A 16,995-nucleotide genomic window follows, 5' to 3' on the forward strand; every position below is an offset into this window, starting at 1 on the left:
TCAGAGGAATTCTTTCAGTTACAGGAACATACTTCCCTGGTGACTCAGACGGTAAAGCATCTGCCTCCAATGTGGGAGACTCTGGTTTGATTCCTGGGTTGGGAAGATCCCCTGGAGAAGGAAATGGCAATCCACTCCAGCACTCTTGCCTGGAAAATCCCATGGACAGAGGAGCCTGATAGGCTACAGTCCATGGGGTCACAAAGAGTCGGACACGACTGAGCGACTTCACTTTCATCCATAGTCTTTTCTTTATTTTATATTGGTTAATGCATTCTTTCTGCATTCTTTAGATTTTTTAATTCATTTGTTCTGTGTTGTTTATTAATGTAATTAAGACTGCATAGAGCTTTGCCACGGAGAAGGCGATGGCACCCCACTCCAGTACTCTTGCCTGGAAAGTCCCAGGGACGGGGGAGCCTGGTGGGCTGCTGTCTATGGAGTCCCACAGAGTCGGACACGACTGAAGTGGCTTAGCAGCAGCAGCTGCAACAGAGTTTTGCCAAGAGAATGCACTGGTCATAGCAAACACTCTCTTCCAACAACACAAGAGAAGACTCTACACATGGACATCACGAGATGTTCAGTACCAAAATCAGATTGATTATATTCTTTGCAGCTGAAGATGGAGAAGCTCTATACAGTATGCAAAAACAAGACCGGGAACTGACTGTAACTCAGACCATGAACTCCTTATTGCCAAATTCAGACTGAAATTAAAGAAAGTAGGGAAAACCACTAGACCATTTGACCTAAATCAAATCACTTATGATTATATGGTACAAGTGACAAATAGATTCAAGGGATTAGATTTGATAGACAGAGTGCCTGAAGAACTATGGACGGAGGTTCATGACATTGTACAGGAGGCAGTGATCAAGACCATTCCCAAGAGAAAGAAAAGCAAAAAGGCAAAATGGTTGTCTGAGGAGGCCTTACAAATACAATGAAAAAAAGAGAAGCAAAAGGCAAAGGAGAAAAGGAAATATATACCCATTTGAATACAGAGTTCCAAAGAATTGCAAGGAGAGATAAGAAAGCCTTCCTCAGTGATCAGTGCAAAGACATAAAGGACAACAATGGAAATGAGAAAGACTAGAGCTCTCTTCAAGAAAATTAGATACCAAGGGAACTCTTCATGCAAAGATGGGCACAATAAAGGACAGAAATGATAATGGACCTAACAGAAGCAGAAGATATTAAGAAGAGGTGACAAGAATACACAGAGGAACTGTACAAAAAAGATCTTCACGACCCAGATAATCACAGTGGTGTGATTGTATCCACGATGGTGGAATATCACTACAAACAAAGCTAGTGGAGGTGATGGAATTCCAGTTGAGCTATTTCAAATCCTAAAAGATGATGCTGTTAAAGTGCTGCACTCTATATGCCAGCAAATTTGGAAAACTCAGCAGTGGCCACAGGACTGGAAAAGGTCAGTTTTCATTCCAATCCCAAAGAAAGGCAATGCCAAAGAGTGCTCAAACTACCACACAATTGCACTCATCTCACACGCTAGCAAAGTAATGCTCAAAATTCTCCACGTCAGGCTCCAACAGTACGTGAACCGTGAACTTCCAGAGGTTCAAGCTGGTTTTAGAAAAGGCAGAGGAACCAGAGATCAAATTGCCAACATCTGTTGGATCATTGAAAAAGCAAGAGAGTTCCAGAAAAACATCTATTTCTGCTTTATTGACTATGCCAAAGCCTTTGACTGTGTGGATCACAATAAACTGTGGAAAATTTTTCAATACCAGACCACCTGACCTGCCTCCTGAGAAATCTGTGTGCAGGTCAAGAAGCAACAGTTAGAACTGGACATGGAACAACAGACTGGTTCCAAATCGGGAAAGGAGTATGTCAAGGCTGTATATTGTCACCCTGCTTATTTAAGTTATATGCAGGGTACATCGTGATAAATGCCGGGCTGGAAGAAGCACAAGCTGGAATCAAGATTGCCAGGAAAAATATCAATAACCTCAGATATGCGAATGACCACACTTAAGGCAGAAAGCAAAGAAGAACTAAAGAGCCTCTTGATGAAAGTGAAAGAGGAGAGTGAGTTTCTCAACATTCAGAAAACGAAGATCATGGCATCTGGTCCCATCACTTCATGGCAAATAGATGGGGAAACAATGGAAACAGTGGCAGACTTTATTTTGGGGGGCTCCAAAATCACTGCAGTTGGTGACTGCAGCCATGAAATTAAAAGACACTTGCTCCTTGGAAGAAAATCTATGACCAACCTAGACAGCATATTAAAAAGCAAAGACATTACTTTGCCAACAAAGGTCCATCTAGTCATGGCTATGGTTTTTCCATTGTTCATGTATGGATATGAGAGTTGGACTATAAAGAAAGCTAAGTGCCAAAGAATTGATGCTTTTGAATTGTGGTGTTGGAGAAGACTCTTGAGAGTCCCTTGGACTGCAAGGAGATCCAACCAGTCCACCCTAAAGGAAATCAGTCCTGAATATTCATTGGGAGGACTGATGTTGAAGCTGAAACTCCAATACTTTGGCCACCTGATGTGAAGAACTGACTCATTTGAAAATGCCCTGATACTTGGAAAGATTGAAGGCAGGAGGAGAAGGGGACAACAGAGGATGAGATGGTTGGACGGCATCACCGACTCAATGGACATGAGTTTTTGTAAACACTGGGAGTTGATGATGGACAGGGAGGCCTGGCGGCTGCAGTCCATGGGGTCACAAAGAGTCAGACACAACTGAGTGACTGAACTGATTGAACTGAAGACTGCATTCTTCTCTGAATCATTTTTTCAATTTTATCATTGGTTTTAGCTATAGTTTCTGATATTTTTTAAAATGCATTATTATTATTTCCCAGATGCTTAAAATTTCAATTTAGGCTTTCTCTTTGACTCAAGAATTAAAAGAATATTTCAAATTTTCCAGGTAGATTTTTTTGTTAATTTCAAATTTCTTATCATATTGTGACTGGAGAATACTGCTTTCTGCTGTGTCTATTTAGTGGAATGTGTAGAGCTTTTGATCTAATTCATAGATGTTCCATAGGCATTTGAAAAAGTCTGTTCTCAGGGCAATTAGATGTACCTAGATTATTGAGTTCTTCTGTGTCTTTTTTTGTAAACTTTTTTCATCTGTCATAGACAGATAAGAAAAGTGAAATAGGGACTTCTAATGCTTTTCTCTTTATTTCTTTTTCTATTTCTTATAGATTTCATGTAATTAATTAACGTTACTTGGTTTACTTTATAGAAATTCAGGAAGGGGGAGGACTGTGAGGGAGAGGATGTATGTATACGTGTAGCTGATTCACTTCACTGCACAGCAGAGACTAACAACATTGTAAATCAGTTGTATAGTCCAATTAAAGTATTTACACTCCAGTTAAAGTATTAGTATTGTAATATCATCATTGTGGATTATATGTTTTAACATTCTAAAGATTCTAACACTTTCTTTTTTGCTTTATTTAACGCTCCCTCACATAAAGAGGGGGATTCAACCTCATCTGGTATAAGATTGTAGCTTAACTTTTTTCTTTGTGTTTGGCTGGTGTACCTGTATCATCTTTTATTTTTCAACTTTTTTGATATTGTCTGTTTTCTAAAGATACTTTTCTTGCAATAGGTAAGCTTATCCCATTGACGTTTATAGGTATGTCTTAGTTCTGTATCACATTTTATGACCTACTTTTTGTTTTTAAGGATTGGTTTGTATCTTTCTCCAGAGGGTATATATTTGTTTTATGCTTTTGTTCCTTTTGATAATTTAGGAAGGTTTGTATTCTGATTTTAGCTCTTCTATTGGTTAGCCTTATACTATAACTTTTAAAAATATATTTTATTCTCTATTGCTTTAGGCCACATCTATTTATTCCCCACTACAAGCAGTGACAAAATTATTATACCTCTATCCATCCCATCTCCTTTACTCTACTTCATTTTAATGAATACATTATTATTATTAGTTCTTCAAATTATCATCTCTATACTTTTGAATATACTCTGTCTCTATTATTTGATTTATAAGAAATAAATAATGTCTTTTGACCTAGGATATTAAAGATAAGGAAATCAACATCCTTTTGCAACCTCTCATCTTCTTACATCTCCCCTTCTTGGTTTTGTTAATTCTATTACTTTTACTGGTATAGTTTATAATATTAACATTCTGAACAATATAGAGTAGTGATTAAGAGAATGAGCTCTGGAACCAGACTGCTTAGGTTGAAATCTTGGCTTTTATGATTTTGTAGCTTGAGTATAGCAATAGGTTCTACCTCACAGGGCTGTTGTCATAATAAAAATGTGGCACTGGAACAGTGCCTGATACACGGTAAGCATCTAATAACTACGCAATACTGTTTTAACAGTTATTATGAAATAGATTTTCAGGGTTGTTTTCATCCCAGTCCTACATTTCAACTGGCTTCCATGCGCAGTTTCTGTGTTCATCTCTTGGTTGCCTCAAATTCATTCTCTAATAGTTCTTCAAGAGATGCTAATGGGAATTATATCTTCTGATCCTTAACATATTCAAAAACATTTGATGCCTTTTACTTGAAAGAAAGTTTGGCTATGGAAAATAAGAAGAGTTATTATTGAGCACTTATTAAAATCACAGGTGATCCATCCTCCTTAAATGATTATAGCTCATAATAGTGCTATAAGTCAAGCAGTATTTACATCTCCTTTTACAGAAGAGAAAATTAGGACACAAGCAGGTCACACTTCTTTCTCAAACTTTGCTGGCACTGCACTACCTTTGAAGATGGCTGTTGAGAAATCCGAGTCCAATCTGATTTATTTTCCCTTAAAAATGTCTTGATCTTTTGCCTGCTTGCTCAAAGGATTATTTATTTTTCAAGTCCAGTAAAATTCAATGGGATATGTCACAGGGATCATTCTGTGTCCATTTCCTTGGGACACTGTGAGTCCTTTCAATCTGTACATTAAAGACTTCTTTCACGTATATGAAGTTCTGTTGAATTCTACCTTGATTATTTTTTTCTTTTCCATGTATTCTGTTCTTCCAAATATGGATATGCTGGATATCCTTTGTCTTCTATATCTATAATTTTATCTCAAGTTCTTTTTAGTTCTTTTTAAATTTCTATCTTATTTTGCTCACTTTTCTCAACCTAGCCCTCATAAGTCTTCCTGTGTTGTTGTTTTTGTCTTCCTACGCTTTTACCCATTCACACTATGTCTTTAACTTCTGTGATTTTTTTTTCCTTTTCTTCCTTTCTGAGTCCTGTTTGCTTCATTTAAATTCAGTTCTTTTGTCTCATCATTATGTCTCCTGCTTTGAAGTCTTAAACTATTTCATTAAGTCTTTTGAATTGATAGCAGTATGTTTGCTGTGCTTCACGGCAATATTCTTCTGGAAAAAAATTTTTGTTTGAGATGTCCTCTTCCTATTCCTTTCTTCCTTTTCCTCATAGATTTGCTGTATAGATCTCCAGCTTGTTTTGAGTATTACTCATTAACTGAATGAAAGGAGTTCTTCAACCCGCTATTTGCAGGAAGCAACTGGGGCAGTGAAATGAGCGAGTGGTGAAACTCCTGTGGCCCAGAATTTGTGTGTATGTGTGCGCGCGAAGAGAAAAAGAAAAGATGAGACAGAGAGACAGAGATACACAGATTGCTTTAGCCTATCTCTCTCCTCAGCAACTACAGAGTTGCTCATAATATAGTCTCTCCCAACTCTTATTTTATTTACAGACTGCCTCCAACATAGATAAGATTTTTAAGGATTTTATTAATCAGTGCTGCCTTGCCCTGGTGGCTCAGTGGTAAAGAATTTGCCTGCCAATGCGGGAGACGTGGGTTTGATCCCTGGGTCAGGAAGATCCCCTGGAGAAGGAAATGGCAACCCACTCCAGTATTCTTGCCTGGGAAATTCCATGGGCAGAGGAGCCTGGAAGGCTGCTGCTGCTGCTGCTAAGTCACTTCAGTCATGTCCAACTCTGTGTGACCCCATAGACGGTAGCCCATCAGGCTCCCCCATCCCTGGGATTCTCAAGGCAAGAACACTGGAGTGGGTTGCCATTTCCTTCTCCAATGCATGAAAGTGAAAGTGAAAGGGAAGTCGCTCAGTCGTGTCCGACCCTCAGCGACCCCATGGACTGCAGCCTTCCAGGCTCCTCCGTCCATGGGATTTTCCAGGCAGGCTGCAGGGTTGCAAAGAGTAGGACATGACTGAGCACACACACACACTGCCTTGCCCTGCTACTTCATGATGCCAAATAGAGTCCTGGGAAGTTCTCACAGCTTGTGCCCCCTAAACTTTCATTGCAAACCAGAGAGGTGGGTCTGTCCCTCAGGTATACCACGTAGTCAGTGCTCTCCCAGCTTTGAGAAGTGAGGTCACAGCAGGTATTTCATCTCAGCATCCTTCTGTACTCTGCTGTAATTTTTACTGTATTTGGCAGGTCATCCTCATTTATTGTGCCTTAGGGTTACATTCGGAGAAGGCAGTGGCACCCCACTCCAGTACTCTTGCCTGGAAAGTCCCAGGGACAGAGGAGCCTGGTGGGCTGCAGTCCATGGGGTCGCGAAGAGTTGGACACAACTGAGCGACTTCCCTTTCACTTTTCACTTTCATGCATTGGAGAAGGAAATGGCAACCCACTCCAGTGTTCTTGCCTGGAGAATCCCAGGGACGGTGGAGCCTGGTGGGCTGCCATCTATGGGGTCGCACAGAGTCGGACACAACTGAAGCGACTTAGCAGCAGCAGGGTTACATTGGCACCTTATCTTATCAAAGGATTTGGTTTCTTTTTTTTTTGGTCGCAACACATGGCTTGTAGAGTCTTAGTTCTTTGACCAGGGATTGAACCCAGGCCTTTGACAGTGAGAGCAGAGTCCTAACCACTGGATGACCAGGGAATTCCCATCTTTTTTTTTTTTTCCTTGTCTTGGGGCAATATCAAGGAGACAGACAAGATGACAGAAGTGCCTTGTTATTTTAAAAATATTTTGGTATTTTAAACTTATTTTTAATTCATTTTAAAATAGAGCCATTTTAAAAAATAGACTGCCCATCTTCTCATAAGCAGTAGATACCATACTACGTCAGGCCATGCTAAGTGGGAAAAAATGACTTCAAAGTTCTGTGCATGCCCTAGTCACAATAAGATCTCTCATAGTTATATAACTAGTAAGGAGCAGAGCTTGGATTCAAATCCAAGTCTGTCCATATCCAAAGCCTGAATTATTTTTATCATAGAACTTTCTCTTAAAGAATGTAAATATTTCTTTATGGTATCTTTAATATGTTTCTTCTTTTTTAATTTTAATTTTATTGGCATATAGTTGGTTTACAATATTGTGTTAGTTTCAAGTGTACAGCAGAGTGATTCAGTTCCACATATACATATATTCATTCTTTTAGTTCTTTTCTCTTAGAGGGTATCACAGAATACTGAATAGAGTTCACTGTGCTATATAGTATTCCTTGTTGATTATCTATCTTATATATAGTAGTGTGTGTATGTTCATTTCATCATTCTGATTTATCCTTCCCTCTCATTTCCCCTTTGGTAACCATAAGTTTGTTTTTGATATCTGTAAGACTGTTTCTGTTTTGTAAATAAGTTCAGTTGTATCATTTCTTTTTGATTCCACATGTAAATGATACCATATAGTATTTGTCTTTCTCTGACTTAATGCACTTAGTATGATAGTCTCTAGGTCCATCCATGTTGCTGCAAATGGTATTATTTCATTGTTTTTATGGCTGAGTAATACTCCACTGTATGTGTGCCACGTCTGCTTTATCCTTTCCTTTGTCAATAGACATTTAGGTTGTTTTCATGTCTCGGCTGCTGTGAATAGTGCTGTGGTGAACACTGGGGTGTATGTATCTTCTTGGATTATGGTTTTCTCCTGATATCTGCCCAGGAGTGGGATTGCCGGATCATATGGTAGCTCTATGTCAGTTTTTTAAAGAACCTCCATACTGTTCTCTATTGTGATTATACCAGTTTACATTTCCACCAACAGTGTGGGAGGGTTTCCTTTCCTCCACACTCTTTCCAGTATTTATTGTTTGTTACTTTTGGATGATGGCCATTCTCCATGGTGTGAGGTGATACCTCTTTGCAGTTTTGATTTGCATTTCTCTGATAATTAGTGATGTTGAGCATCTTTTCATGTACTTTCGGCCATCTCTCTGCCTTCTTTGAAGAAACGTCTATTGTGATCTGCCCATTTTTTCTTTGGGTTGTTTTTATTTTGACATAAAGCTGCATGAGCTGTTTGTATATTTTGGAGATTAATCCTTTGTTGATTGCTTCATTTGCAAATATTTCAATGTGGTTCTCCTTGTGAACATTTTCCTATTAACTACTTTTTTATTTCCTGGTTTTTAGTGTGACAAATACAAGACCGGAGTTATTGATGGGCCTGCATGTAATAGCCTTTGTGTCACAGAAACTCTTTACTTTGGAAAATGCTTATCCACCAAGCCCAACAATCAGGTATGGACATTGTGAATTAACATTCCAGATTTATGGTGCTATCTGATTTTACCTTAAACTACTTATTAAAAGAACTGTTGAACTGGAACTTTAGGATATTTAAATAATTCAATTGTATAAGTGTTGACTCACTCATCCAACAGGTATTTATTAATCCCCTAGTCCAAGCATATTCCATACACTATTTTAGATGTTAGGAAAACAGGGGTGATTAAGACAGATAAGATTATTTCCCTATGGGTCTCACATTATCAGTTGACAGATAAGTAAATAAGTAAAGTAATTACAGAATGTGGTGTTTTGTATAGGATATACACAAGGTGAGTTGATGAAATATACTCATTCCTTTTATAGAAATTTAAAGTAGGTTTCAAGTCTATAATACTAGCCATGCTTAAGAAGTTTTCTGAAATAAAGTCCAGTATTTGAGTATCTGCTGTTTGCTAAGTACTGCTTAAGGCATTGGGAGAGACCATGGGGAACAAGACAGACAAAACCTCTGGCCTCATATGCCTTATGTTTCATGTGAAAGAAGACAGGTGATAAAGAGTCAATAAAGAAATAAGGTCATTTCATGGATTCCCTGGTGGTACAGTAGATAAGAATCCGCCTGCCATTGCAGGGGACACAGGTTCAATCTCTGGTCCAGGAAGATTCCACATGCCACGGAGCAACGAAGCCCACGCGCCACAACAACTGAGCCCTTGAGCCTAAACTACTGAGCCCGCGTGCTGTAACTGCTGAAGCTTATGCACCTAGAGCCTGTGCTGTGCAACACAAGAGGCCATCAAAAGGAAAAGCCCATGCACCACAACTAAGAGTAGCCCCACTCACTGCAACTAGAGAAAGCCCATGCACGTCAGTGAGGACCCAGCACAACCAATAAATAAATAAAACAGAACATTAAAAAAAATAAGATCGTTCCAGACAGTGATAAGGGCTGTGAAGAAAATAAAATGAGGTCATGGCTTAGAGGGTAGTCTGTGAGGGAAGAGGGATCTACTGTAGGTAGGAAATTAGGGAAGGTCAGCCGAACGGGACCTCTTGGCTGAGACTTGAATGATGTGAAGGAATGAACTGTATGAAGATCATTGAGAGTACACTCCGGGCAAAACCAGTAGCAAGTGAAGGAGGTCATGAAACAGGAATGATGGTAATAGGTTCAAAAAACAGAGAGAAGACCAGCATAGATGGGATATAGAGACTGAGGCAGTAGGTGGTAAAGATCAGGTTGGAGAAGCAGGCCAGCTCATAAGAAGCCTAGCAGACAATGAAAAGGGCTTTGGACTTTAATCTGATTGAATTAGAGGGTTTGAAGCAGAGGAGAGAGTAATAGTATTACTAATTAATATGGTCATATTTGTTTTTTACAAATAAATAACAACAGTATAAGCAGCAGTAGACTGCCTGGGTTCACATGCTAGCTTTGCCTCCATTGTATTCCCTTCAGCATACTGCTTCACTTCTCTCTGCTTCAGTTCATCTATCAGTGAAGTCAGGGTAATAATAGTATCTACTGCATAGGGTTGTTATAGGGAGTAAGATAATCAAGTAAACTAACAGATCATAGCATAACGTAAAGCACCATATATTGTTAGACTGTTAAATAGCTAGATAGTTAATAATTACTAATTCTGGGAATTAGGGAAATGGATGTTGAACTTTTCATGTTTCTGTGTAATTTGACTTTAAAAAAGACTATATTTATAGCTATAAACACATATTAAGAGATAAGATCTCAAATAAACAACTGAACTTTACATTGTAAGGAATTATAGAATAAACTAAATCTAAACCTTGCTGAAGGAAGGAAATAATACAGATTACAGTAGAGATCAAGGAAATAGAAAAACGATAAAATCAGTGAAAACAAAAGTTGATCATTTGAAAAGGTCAACAAATCTGACAAACTTTTAGTTAGATGGACTAAGAAACAATGAGAGAAGACTCAAATTATGAAAATCAGAAATGAAGCAGAGACATTACTGTCAGTTGTACATAGATAAAAAGGATTATGTGAGAATACAGTGAACAGTTGTACAGCAACAAGTTGGATAATCTAGATGAAATGGGCAGATTCTTCCTAGAAACACAAAACCTACTAAGAAATAGAAAATCTACATAGACTAACAGGGAGATCGAATCAGTAATCAAGCCCCCAACAAGAAAGGCCCTGGATGTATGGGTTTCTCTCATGAATTCTGCTGCTGCTAAGTCGCTTCAGTGTCTGACTCTGTGCGACCCCATAGACGGCAGCCCACCAGGCTCCTCCGTCTCTGGGATTTTCCAGACAAGAGTACTGGAGTGGGGTACCATTGCCTTCTCCCTCATGAATTCTAATAAACATTTAGAAAACTAACACCAATCCTTCTTAACTTTTGATGGCTCAACAATGAAAATTGATCAATGTAATAATACATGACATTAACATAACAAAGGGGGAAAAGGAACACCACAATTAATGCAGAAAAAGCATTTGACAAAACTCAAGATAAAAACACTCAACAAACTAGGAATAAAAGGCAACTATTTCAACATAGTAAAAACCCTGTGTGGAAAACCTACAGCCAACATCATGCTCAGTGGTGAAAGACTGAAAACTTTCCCCGTAAGATCGAGAAGAAGGCAAGGATGCCTAGTTTCACCAATTCTATTCAGTATAGTACTGGAAATTTTGGCAAGATCAGTTAAAGAGATAAAAGGCATATAAATTCGAAAGGAAAAAGTAAAATTATCTCTTGATAGGTGATATGATCTTATTTGTAGAAAAACCTAAAAATTTCACAAGATTATTAGAGCTAATAAATGAATTCAAAGTCCACCCACAAAAATCTGTTGAATTTCTATACAGTAACAATGAGGACAGATATATAGACTAAAGGAATACAATAGCCCAGGAATAAACCCTCACATATAGAGTCATATAATTTTTGACAAGGGTGCTAAGACCATTCAATAGGGAAAGAACTCTTTTTTAACAAATAGTACTGGGAAATCTGGATATACACATGCAAAAGAATGAAGTTGGACCCTTACCTAACACCACAGGCAAAATTCAAGTCAAAATAGATCAAAGATCTAAAGATAAAATTAAAACTATGAAACTCTTAGATGAAAACATTAGGTAAAAGCTTTGTGACAATGGGTTTGGCAATGATTTCTTCCACAGGCAACAAAAGAAAAAATAAATTGTACTTTATAAGAATTTTTAAACTTTGTGCATCAAAGATCTATATCAGTAGAGTAAAAAAGAAACAGAATGGGAGACAGTATTTGCAAATCATATATCTGATAGGGGATTAATATCCAGAATATATAGAGGGCTCCTAAAACTCCATAACAATAACAAGAAACCCAGCTGTATTAAAAAAAATCGGCAGGAACTTCCCTGGTCCAGTGGTTAAGAATCCTCCTTCATGCAGGGGACATGGCTTTGACCCCTGTTCAGGGAACTAAGATCCCACAGGTCTCGGAGCAAATAAGCCCATGTGCCACAGCTAGAGAGCCATGTGCCAGAACTGAAGAAAGCCCACCCATGCACTGCTAGGAAGACCCATAGCAGCCAAAATTTTTAAAAAAAAAAAAGGTCAAAGAATTTGAATAGACATTTCTCAAAAAATGGTATACATATATCCAATAAGTACATGAAAAGATGCTCAGCATCACTGATTATAGGAAAATGCAAATCAAAACCACACTGAGGGAAATTCCCTGGCTGGCCAGTGGTTAGGACTCCGTGCTGTCACTGCCGGGGCCTGGGTCAATCCCTGGTTGGGGAACTAAGATCCCACATGCCATGTGGAATGGCCAAAAAGAAAAAGATACCACCTCACACCCATCAGCAGAGAAGGCAATGGCACCCCACTCCAGTACTCTTGCCTGGAAAATCCCATGGACGGAGGAGCCTGGTAGGTTGCAGTCCATGGGGTTGCTAAGAGTCGGACACAACTGAGCGACTTCACTGTCACTTTTCAGTTTCATGCATTGGAGAAGGAAATGGCAACCTACTCCAGTGTTCTTGCCTGGAGAATCCCAGGGATGGCAGAGCCTGGTGGACTGCCGTCTATGGGGTCACACAGAGTCTGACACGACTGAAGCGACTGGGCAGCAGCAGCAGCACACCCATCAGAATGGCTACTGTTAAAAAAAAAAAAAAAAAAAACAGGTGTTGGCAATAATGTAAAAAAAAAACTAGAACCCACTATTGGTGGGAATTTAAAATAGTATAGCCACTGAAGAAAACAGGTTGGCAGTTCCTGAAAACATTAGAAGTAACGTGACCTTATGATTCAGTAATTCCACTTCTGGGTATATATGTAAAAGAATTGAAATCAGGATCTCAAAGATATATGTGTAGATCCATATTCATAATTATTCACAATAGCTAAAACATGGAAGCAACCCAAGTGTCCATTGATGTATGAATGGAAACACAAAATGTGGGATATTTCTACAGTATAGTTTTAATTCAGCATTAAAAAAGATGGAAATTCTGATACTTGCTACAATTTGGTAAACCTTGAGGACATTATAAGCTTGTTAGAAAAGAACACTTACATAAGATACTCAGAGTGAGTAGTATAAATCAGAGACAGACAGTAGACTGGTGCATGGCAGGGCTGAGGAAGGGGGCAAACAGGGAGTTGTTTAATGGATAGTTTCAATTTTAGAAAATGAAGAGTTCTGGAGACAGATGATGGTGATTATACCACAAGTTCATGAAATCTAATACCACAGAACTGTATTGTTAAACATGGTTAAGATGATAAATGTTCTATTTTTTATATTTTAGCATGATTTAGAAACTGGAAAACAATAAAATTGATCGTGGTAAAAATATATATATTTATATATATATATAAAAATATATATTTAGGTATGTAATATTTTTTAATTAGGAAAATTAAGGGAAAAAAGCTTTGAAGTATGATTTCAGATTTGCAACTCAAAAAGTCAGCTCAGTGTTGATGTTTTGTTGCTCGTTTGTTTTTTTAAGAGATGTTGGTGGTTTAGTCTCTAAGTCGTGTCCAAATCTTATGACCCCATGGACTGTGGCCCACCAGGCTCCTCTGTCCATGGGATTATCCTGGCAAGAATACCGGAGTGGATTGCATTTCTTTCTTCAGGGGACCTTCCTGTCTCAGGGATCAAACCCGTGTCTCCTGCATGGAAGGCAGTCTCCTGCATTGCAGGTGAATTCTTTACTGCTGAGCCACCAGGAAAACCCCATTTTTAAGAGGAGGGGGACACTAAAAATATCATGTAGATTAGATGAGGGTTTTCTACTCTGCCTAAAGCATAATTTGTCATTCTTTTCACAGATGTATTTAGGGATTTGGGATAATCTACCAGGTGTTGTGAAGTGTCAAATGGAACAAGCACTTCATCTTGATTTTGGTACAGAATTGGAACCAAGAAAAGAAATAGTGCTATTTGATAAGCCAACTAGGGGAACTACTGTCCAGAAATTCAAAGAAATGGTCTACAGTCTCTTTAAAGTAAGTATATGCATTCACATGTTGCTGGTATGACATGGTTCTCTTCTAGAAGCTGGCAGGATTTCATTGTAAGCCATAAAAATGTTGCTATTCTTTGACCTATATCAAGGATTCTATCTTGAGGAAATAATTCAAAGAAAAGAAAAAAAAAAAAGGAGGGTGTTTACTTTAACATTACTTATTATAGCTAAAAATGTCCAGATGTGAGAGTAGAGTTCATTAAGTAGATGGGCTGCTCTATAGCTTCACATTATAACCGGTACACCATTTTCAAAAAGGTGAAATAAAATTAGGCCGATTTTTTTTTAAAGAATAGAAATATTAAAAGATGAAAATAACACTTCTGGAAAGAATATGTTTTCTCATTTTCATTGCACTCATATATTTTCACTCAAAATCTTTTCTTTGGACAGTTTATACTTTTAGACTGTTTTGTGCCAGGGAACATTTGTAGGGAAATGCTTTTTAGCCTTTACTATTGGAACAATATACTTGAATGAAATGTAAAAACAATTACAAAATAAGAGATAGTAATCTGTAGTTGACCTTTGTAACTTTGGATATGGGCAAATCACGCTGCAATTTTGCAAGTGTATGGACAAGGCAAAGAATAATTAAATTAATGGCTTGGGTTTAAGGAGATTATGGGAGTTAGGGTGGTCATTTCTTAACAGACAAATATACTTAGCAAAATGGGTTTTACTGCAAGTACCTAAAGCATAGTTTTGACTTGACAAATATTATAAATACCTGGGAATGTCCTTAATCTCCTATGGGTATTCAGTAGCAAGGTTATTACTTAGCAGGTTAATCATTCCCATAGAGGAAGTTAGTTATGTATGTTACACTTGGGATACTCATTTTTCATACCTTCTGTGTAATTAGCCAAGTTCTTATCTTTACAGGCAAAGTTGGGTGACCAAGGGAACCTCTCTGAACTGGTTAACCTCATCTTGACAGTAGCTGATGGAGACAAAGATGGCCAGGTTTCCTTGGGGGAAGCGAAGTCAGCATGGGCACTTCTTCAATTGAATGAATTTCTTCTCATGGTGATACTTCAAGATAAAGAACATACCCCCAAATTAATGGGATTCTGTGGTGATCTCTATGTGATGGAAAGCGTCGAATATACCTCTCTTTATGGAATAAGCCTTCCATGGGTCATTGAACTTTTTATACCATCTGGGTTCAGAAGAAGCATGGATCAGTTGTTCACACCATCATGGCCTAGAAAGGCTAAAATAGCCATAGGACTTCTAGAATTTGTGGAAGATGTTTTCCATGGCCCATATGGAAACTTCCTCATGTGTGATACTAGTGCCAAAAACCTAGGATATAATGATAAATATGACTTGAAAATGGTGGACATGAGAAAAATTGTGCCAGAGACAAACCTGAAAGAACTTATAAAGGATCGTCACTGTGAGTCTGACTTGGACTGTGTCTATGGCACGGACTGTCGAACTAGCTGTGATCAGAGTACAATGAAGTGTACTTCAGAAGTGATACAACCAAACTTGGCAAAAGCCTGTCAGTTACTCAAAGACTACCTACTGCGTGGTGCTCCAAGTGAAATTCGTGAGGAATTAGAAAAACAGCTGTATTCTTGTATTGCTCTCAAAGTCACAGCAAATCAAATGGAAATGGAACATTCTTTGATACTAAATAATCTAAAAACATTACTGTGGAAGAAAATTTCCTACACAAATGACTCTTAGTTCATTTGGACGTTGTAACCATTTTAAGAAAACTTAGCACTTCAAAAGAAAACTATTCATCATTTTTTCTACATGGCTTGATTCAAACCCTTGCGTTAACTCCTTTCCCCAATCCTAAGGAAGCCATCATCTTAAAATACATGTTGATTGCTGAAGGCAGGAGTTACAGGATCAAAAGGTCCAAAAAATTTATTCCTGTCCTTTTAGAAACTCTTGGTACACTTCCTAGTACATCTACCGTGTAACTATTTTGACTAATGACTTAAAAAATAATGCTGTGAAAAGCCTCATTCCATAAACATCAACAGTGAAGAGTATTTTGTAGATTTGTTAGCCAAATATCAGTGCTGGAAATTGTGTCTGCATTGAAGCTGCTATTTAAAAAAGAAAATTTATAAATTTACTAATGTCTTAGCATGGTAAAGTTTGCACATTAACAGGAATTAAGACTGCAAAGCAGGTAAATTAAAATTACTCCTTTATAAACAGGTGTTGGGTTAATAGCATGGTTTCTTGTATTATACACTTAATCCATTTATATATCAAATTTTACGTGGCTTCAGAATGTTGAGTGGCCCTTCCCCACTTGAAACCCATCAGGAAGATTCTTTCTGGCAATATGTAACTAACTGCCAATTTCAGAGGCTGAATATGGATGAGCTTTCATCATCCTAGATTTAAAGCATCTGTATCTTAGTAACCAGCCACTGGTCCTTCAAAAGGTGCATCTTTAGGCCATAGACCCAACAGTTCCACATATCTTGAATCTAAGCTGTTCAGAGTGGGACTCTGAAATCATACAACTTCCTATTAATAACTGTTTTCAAACATTCCCTATTGGCCAAAGGGCTGTTTCTTAAGAGGCATGTAAATTTACCCATCTAACACTCTGTCGTGTAAATTTGACATACAAGCGTTGATATGTGCTCCTCTTTTGTTTATTCAGATCTGGCATGTGCCTTTCAACTCTATAAAATGAAACATCTCGTGTGAGAAAGACCCAGTGTTTTCTGCTCAAAGCTTTCACCTGGTTAAAATGAATATGTTAAAATTATATGACCTTCATGGGACAGCTTCCTCTGAAAAATTAAAGCCAGGAATTAATTAGCATCAGTTTTTCTTACTTTAAAATTGTAAACTTTGAAGGTACTTTTTCTTCCCACTTATCATCTGGTTACAATAAATGAATTGAAGAAATACTTCTAATGGAAGGTTTGTCTGTTGCTTGCCAGACTTGAATTAACTCCTGTCAGGAAGAACTGATGCCCAGGCAGCAGATATGAACCTTCAGACAATATGTAAGC

At 38.0% G+C, this 16,995-nt stretch overlaps 1 protein-coding gene across 1 annotated transcript in view; it reads left to right on the forward strand.

Moving 5' to 3' along the window:
- Positions 1-16,890, forward strand: part of DIPK1A (divergent protein kinase domain 1A) — a 129,747-nt gene extending 112,857 nt beyond the window's left edge. The window contains exons 3-5 of the mRNA XM_061411182.1: positions 8,368-8,475; positions 13,797-13,973; positions 14,879-16,890. Coding sequence (XP_061267166.1) covers positions 8,368-8,475; positions 13,797-13,973; positions 14,879-15,691 — 1,098 coding nt within the window. The 3' untranslated portion in view covers positions 15,692-16,890. The remainder of the gene's footprint in view (positions 1-8,367; positions 8,476-13,796; positions 13,974-14,878) is intronic.
- Positions 16,891-16,995: the final 105 nt, after the last annotated feature.

Source organism: Bos javanicus, chromosome 3 (genome assembly GCF_032452875.1).
Source record: "Bos javanicus breed banteng chromosome 3, ARS-OSU_banteng_1.0, whole genome shotgun sequence".
NCBI lineage: Eukaryota > Metazoa > Chordata > Mammalia > Artiodactyla > Bovidae > Bos > Bos javanicus.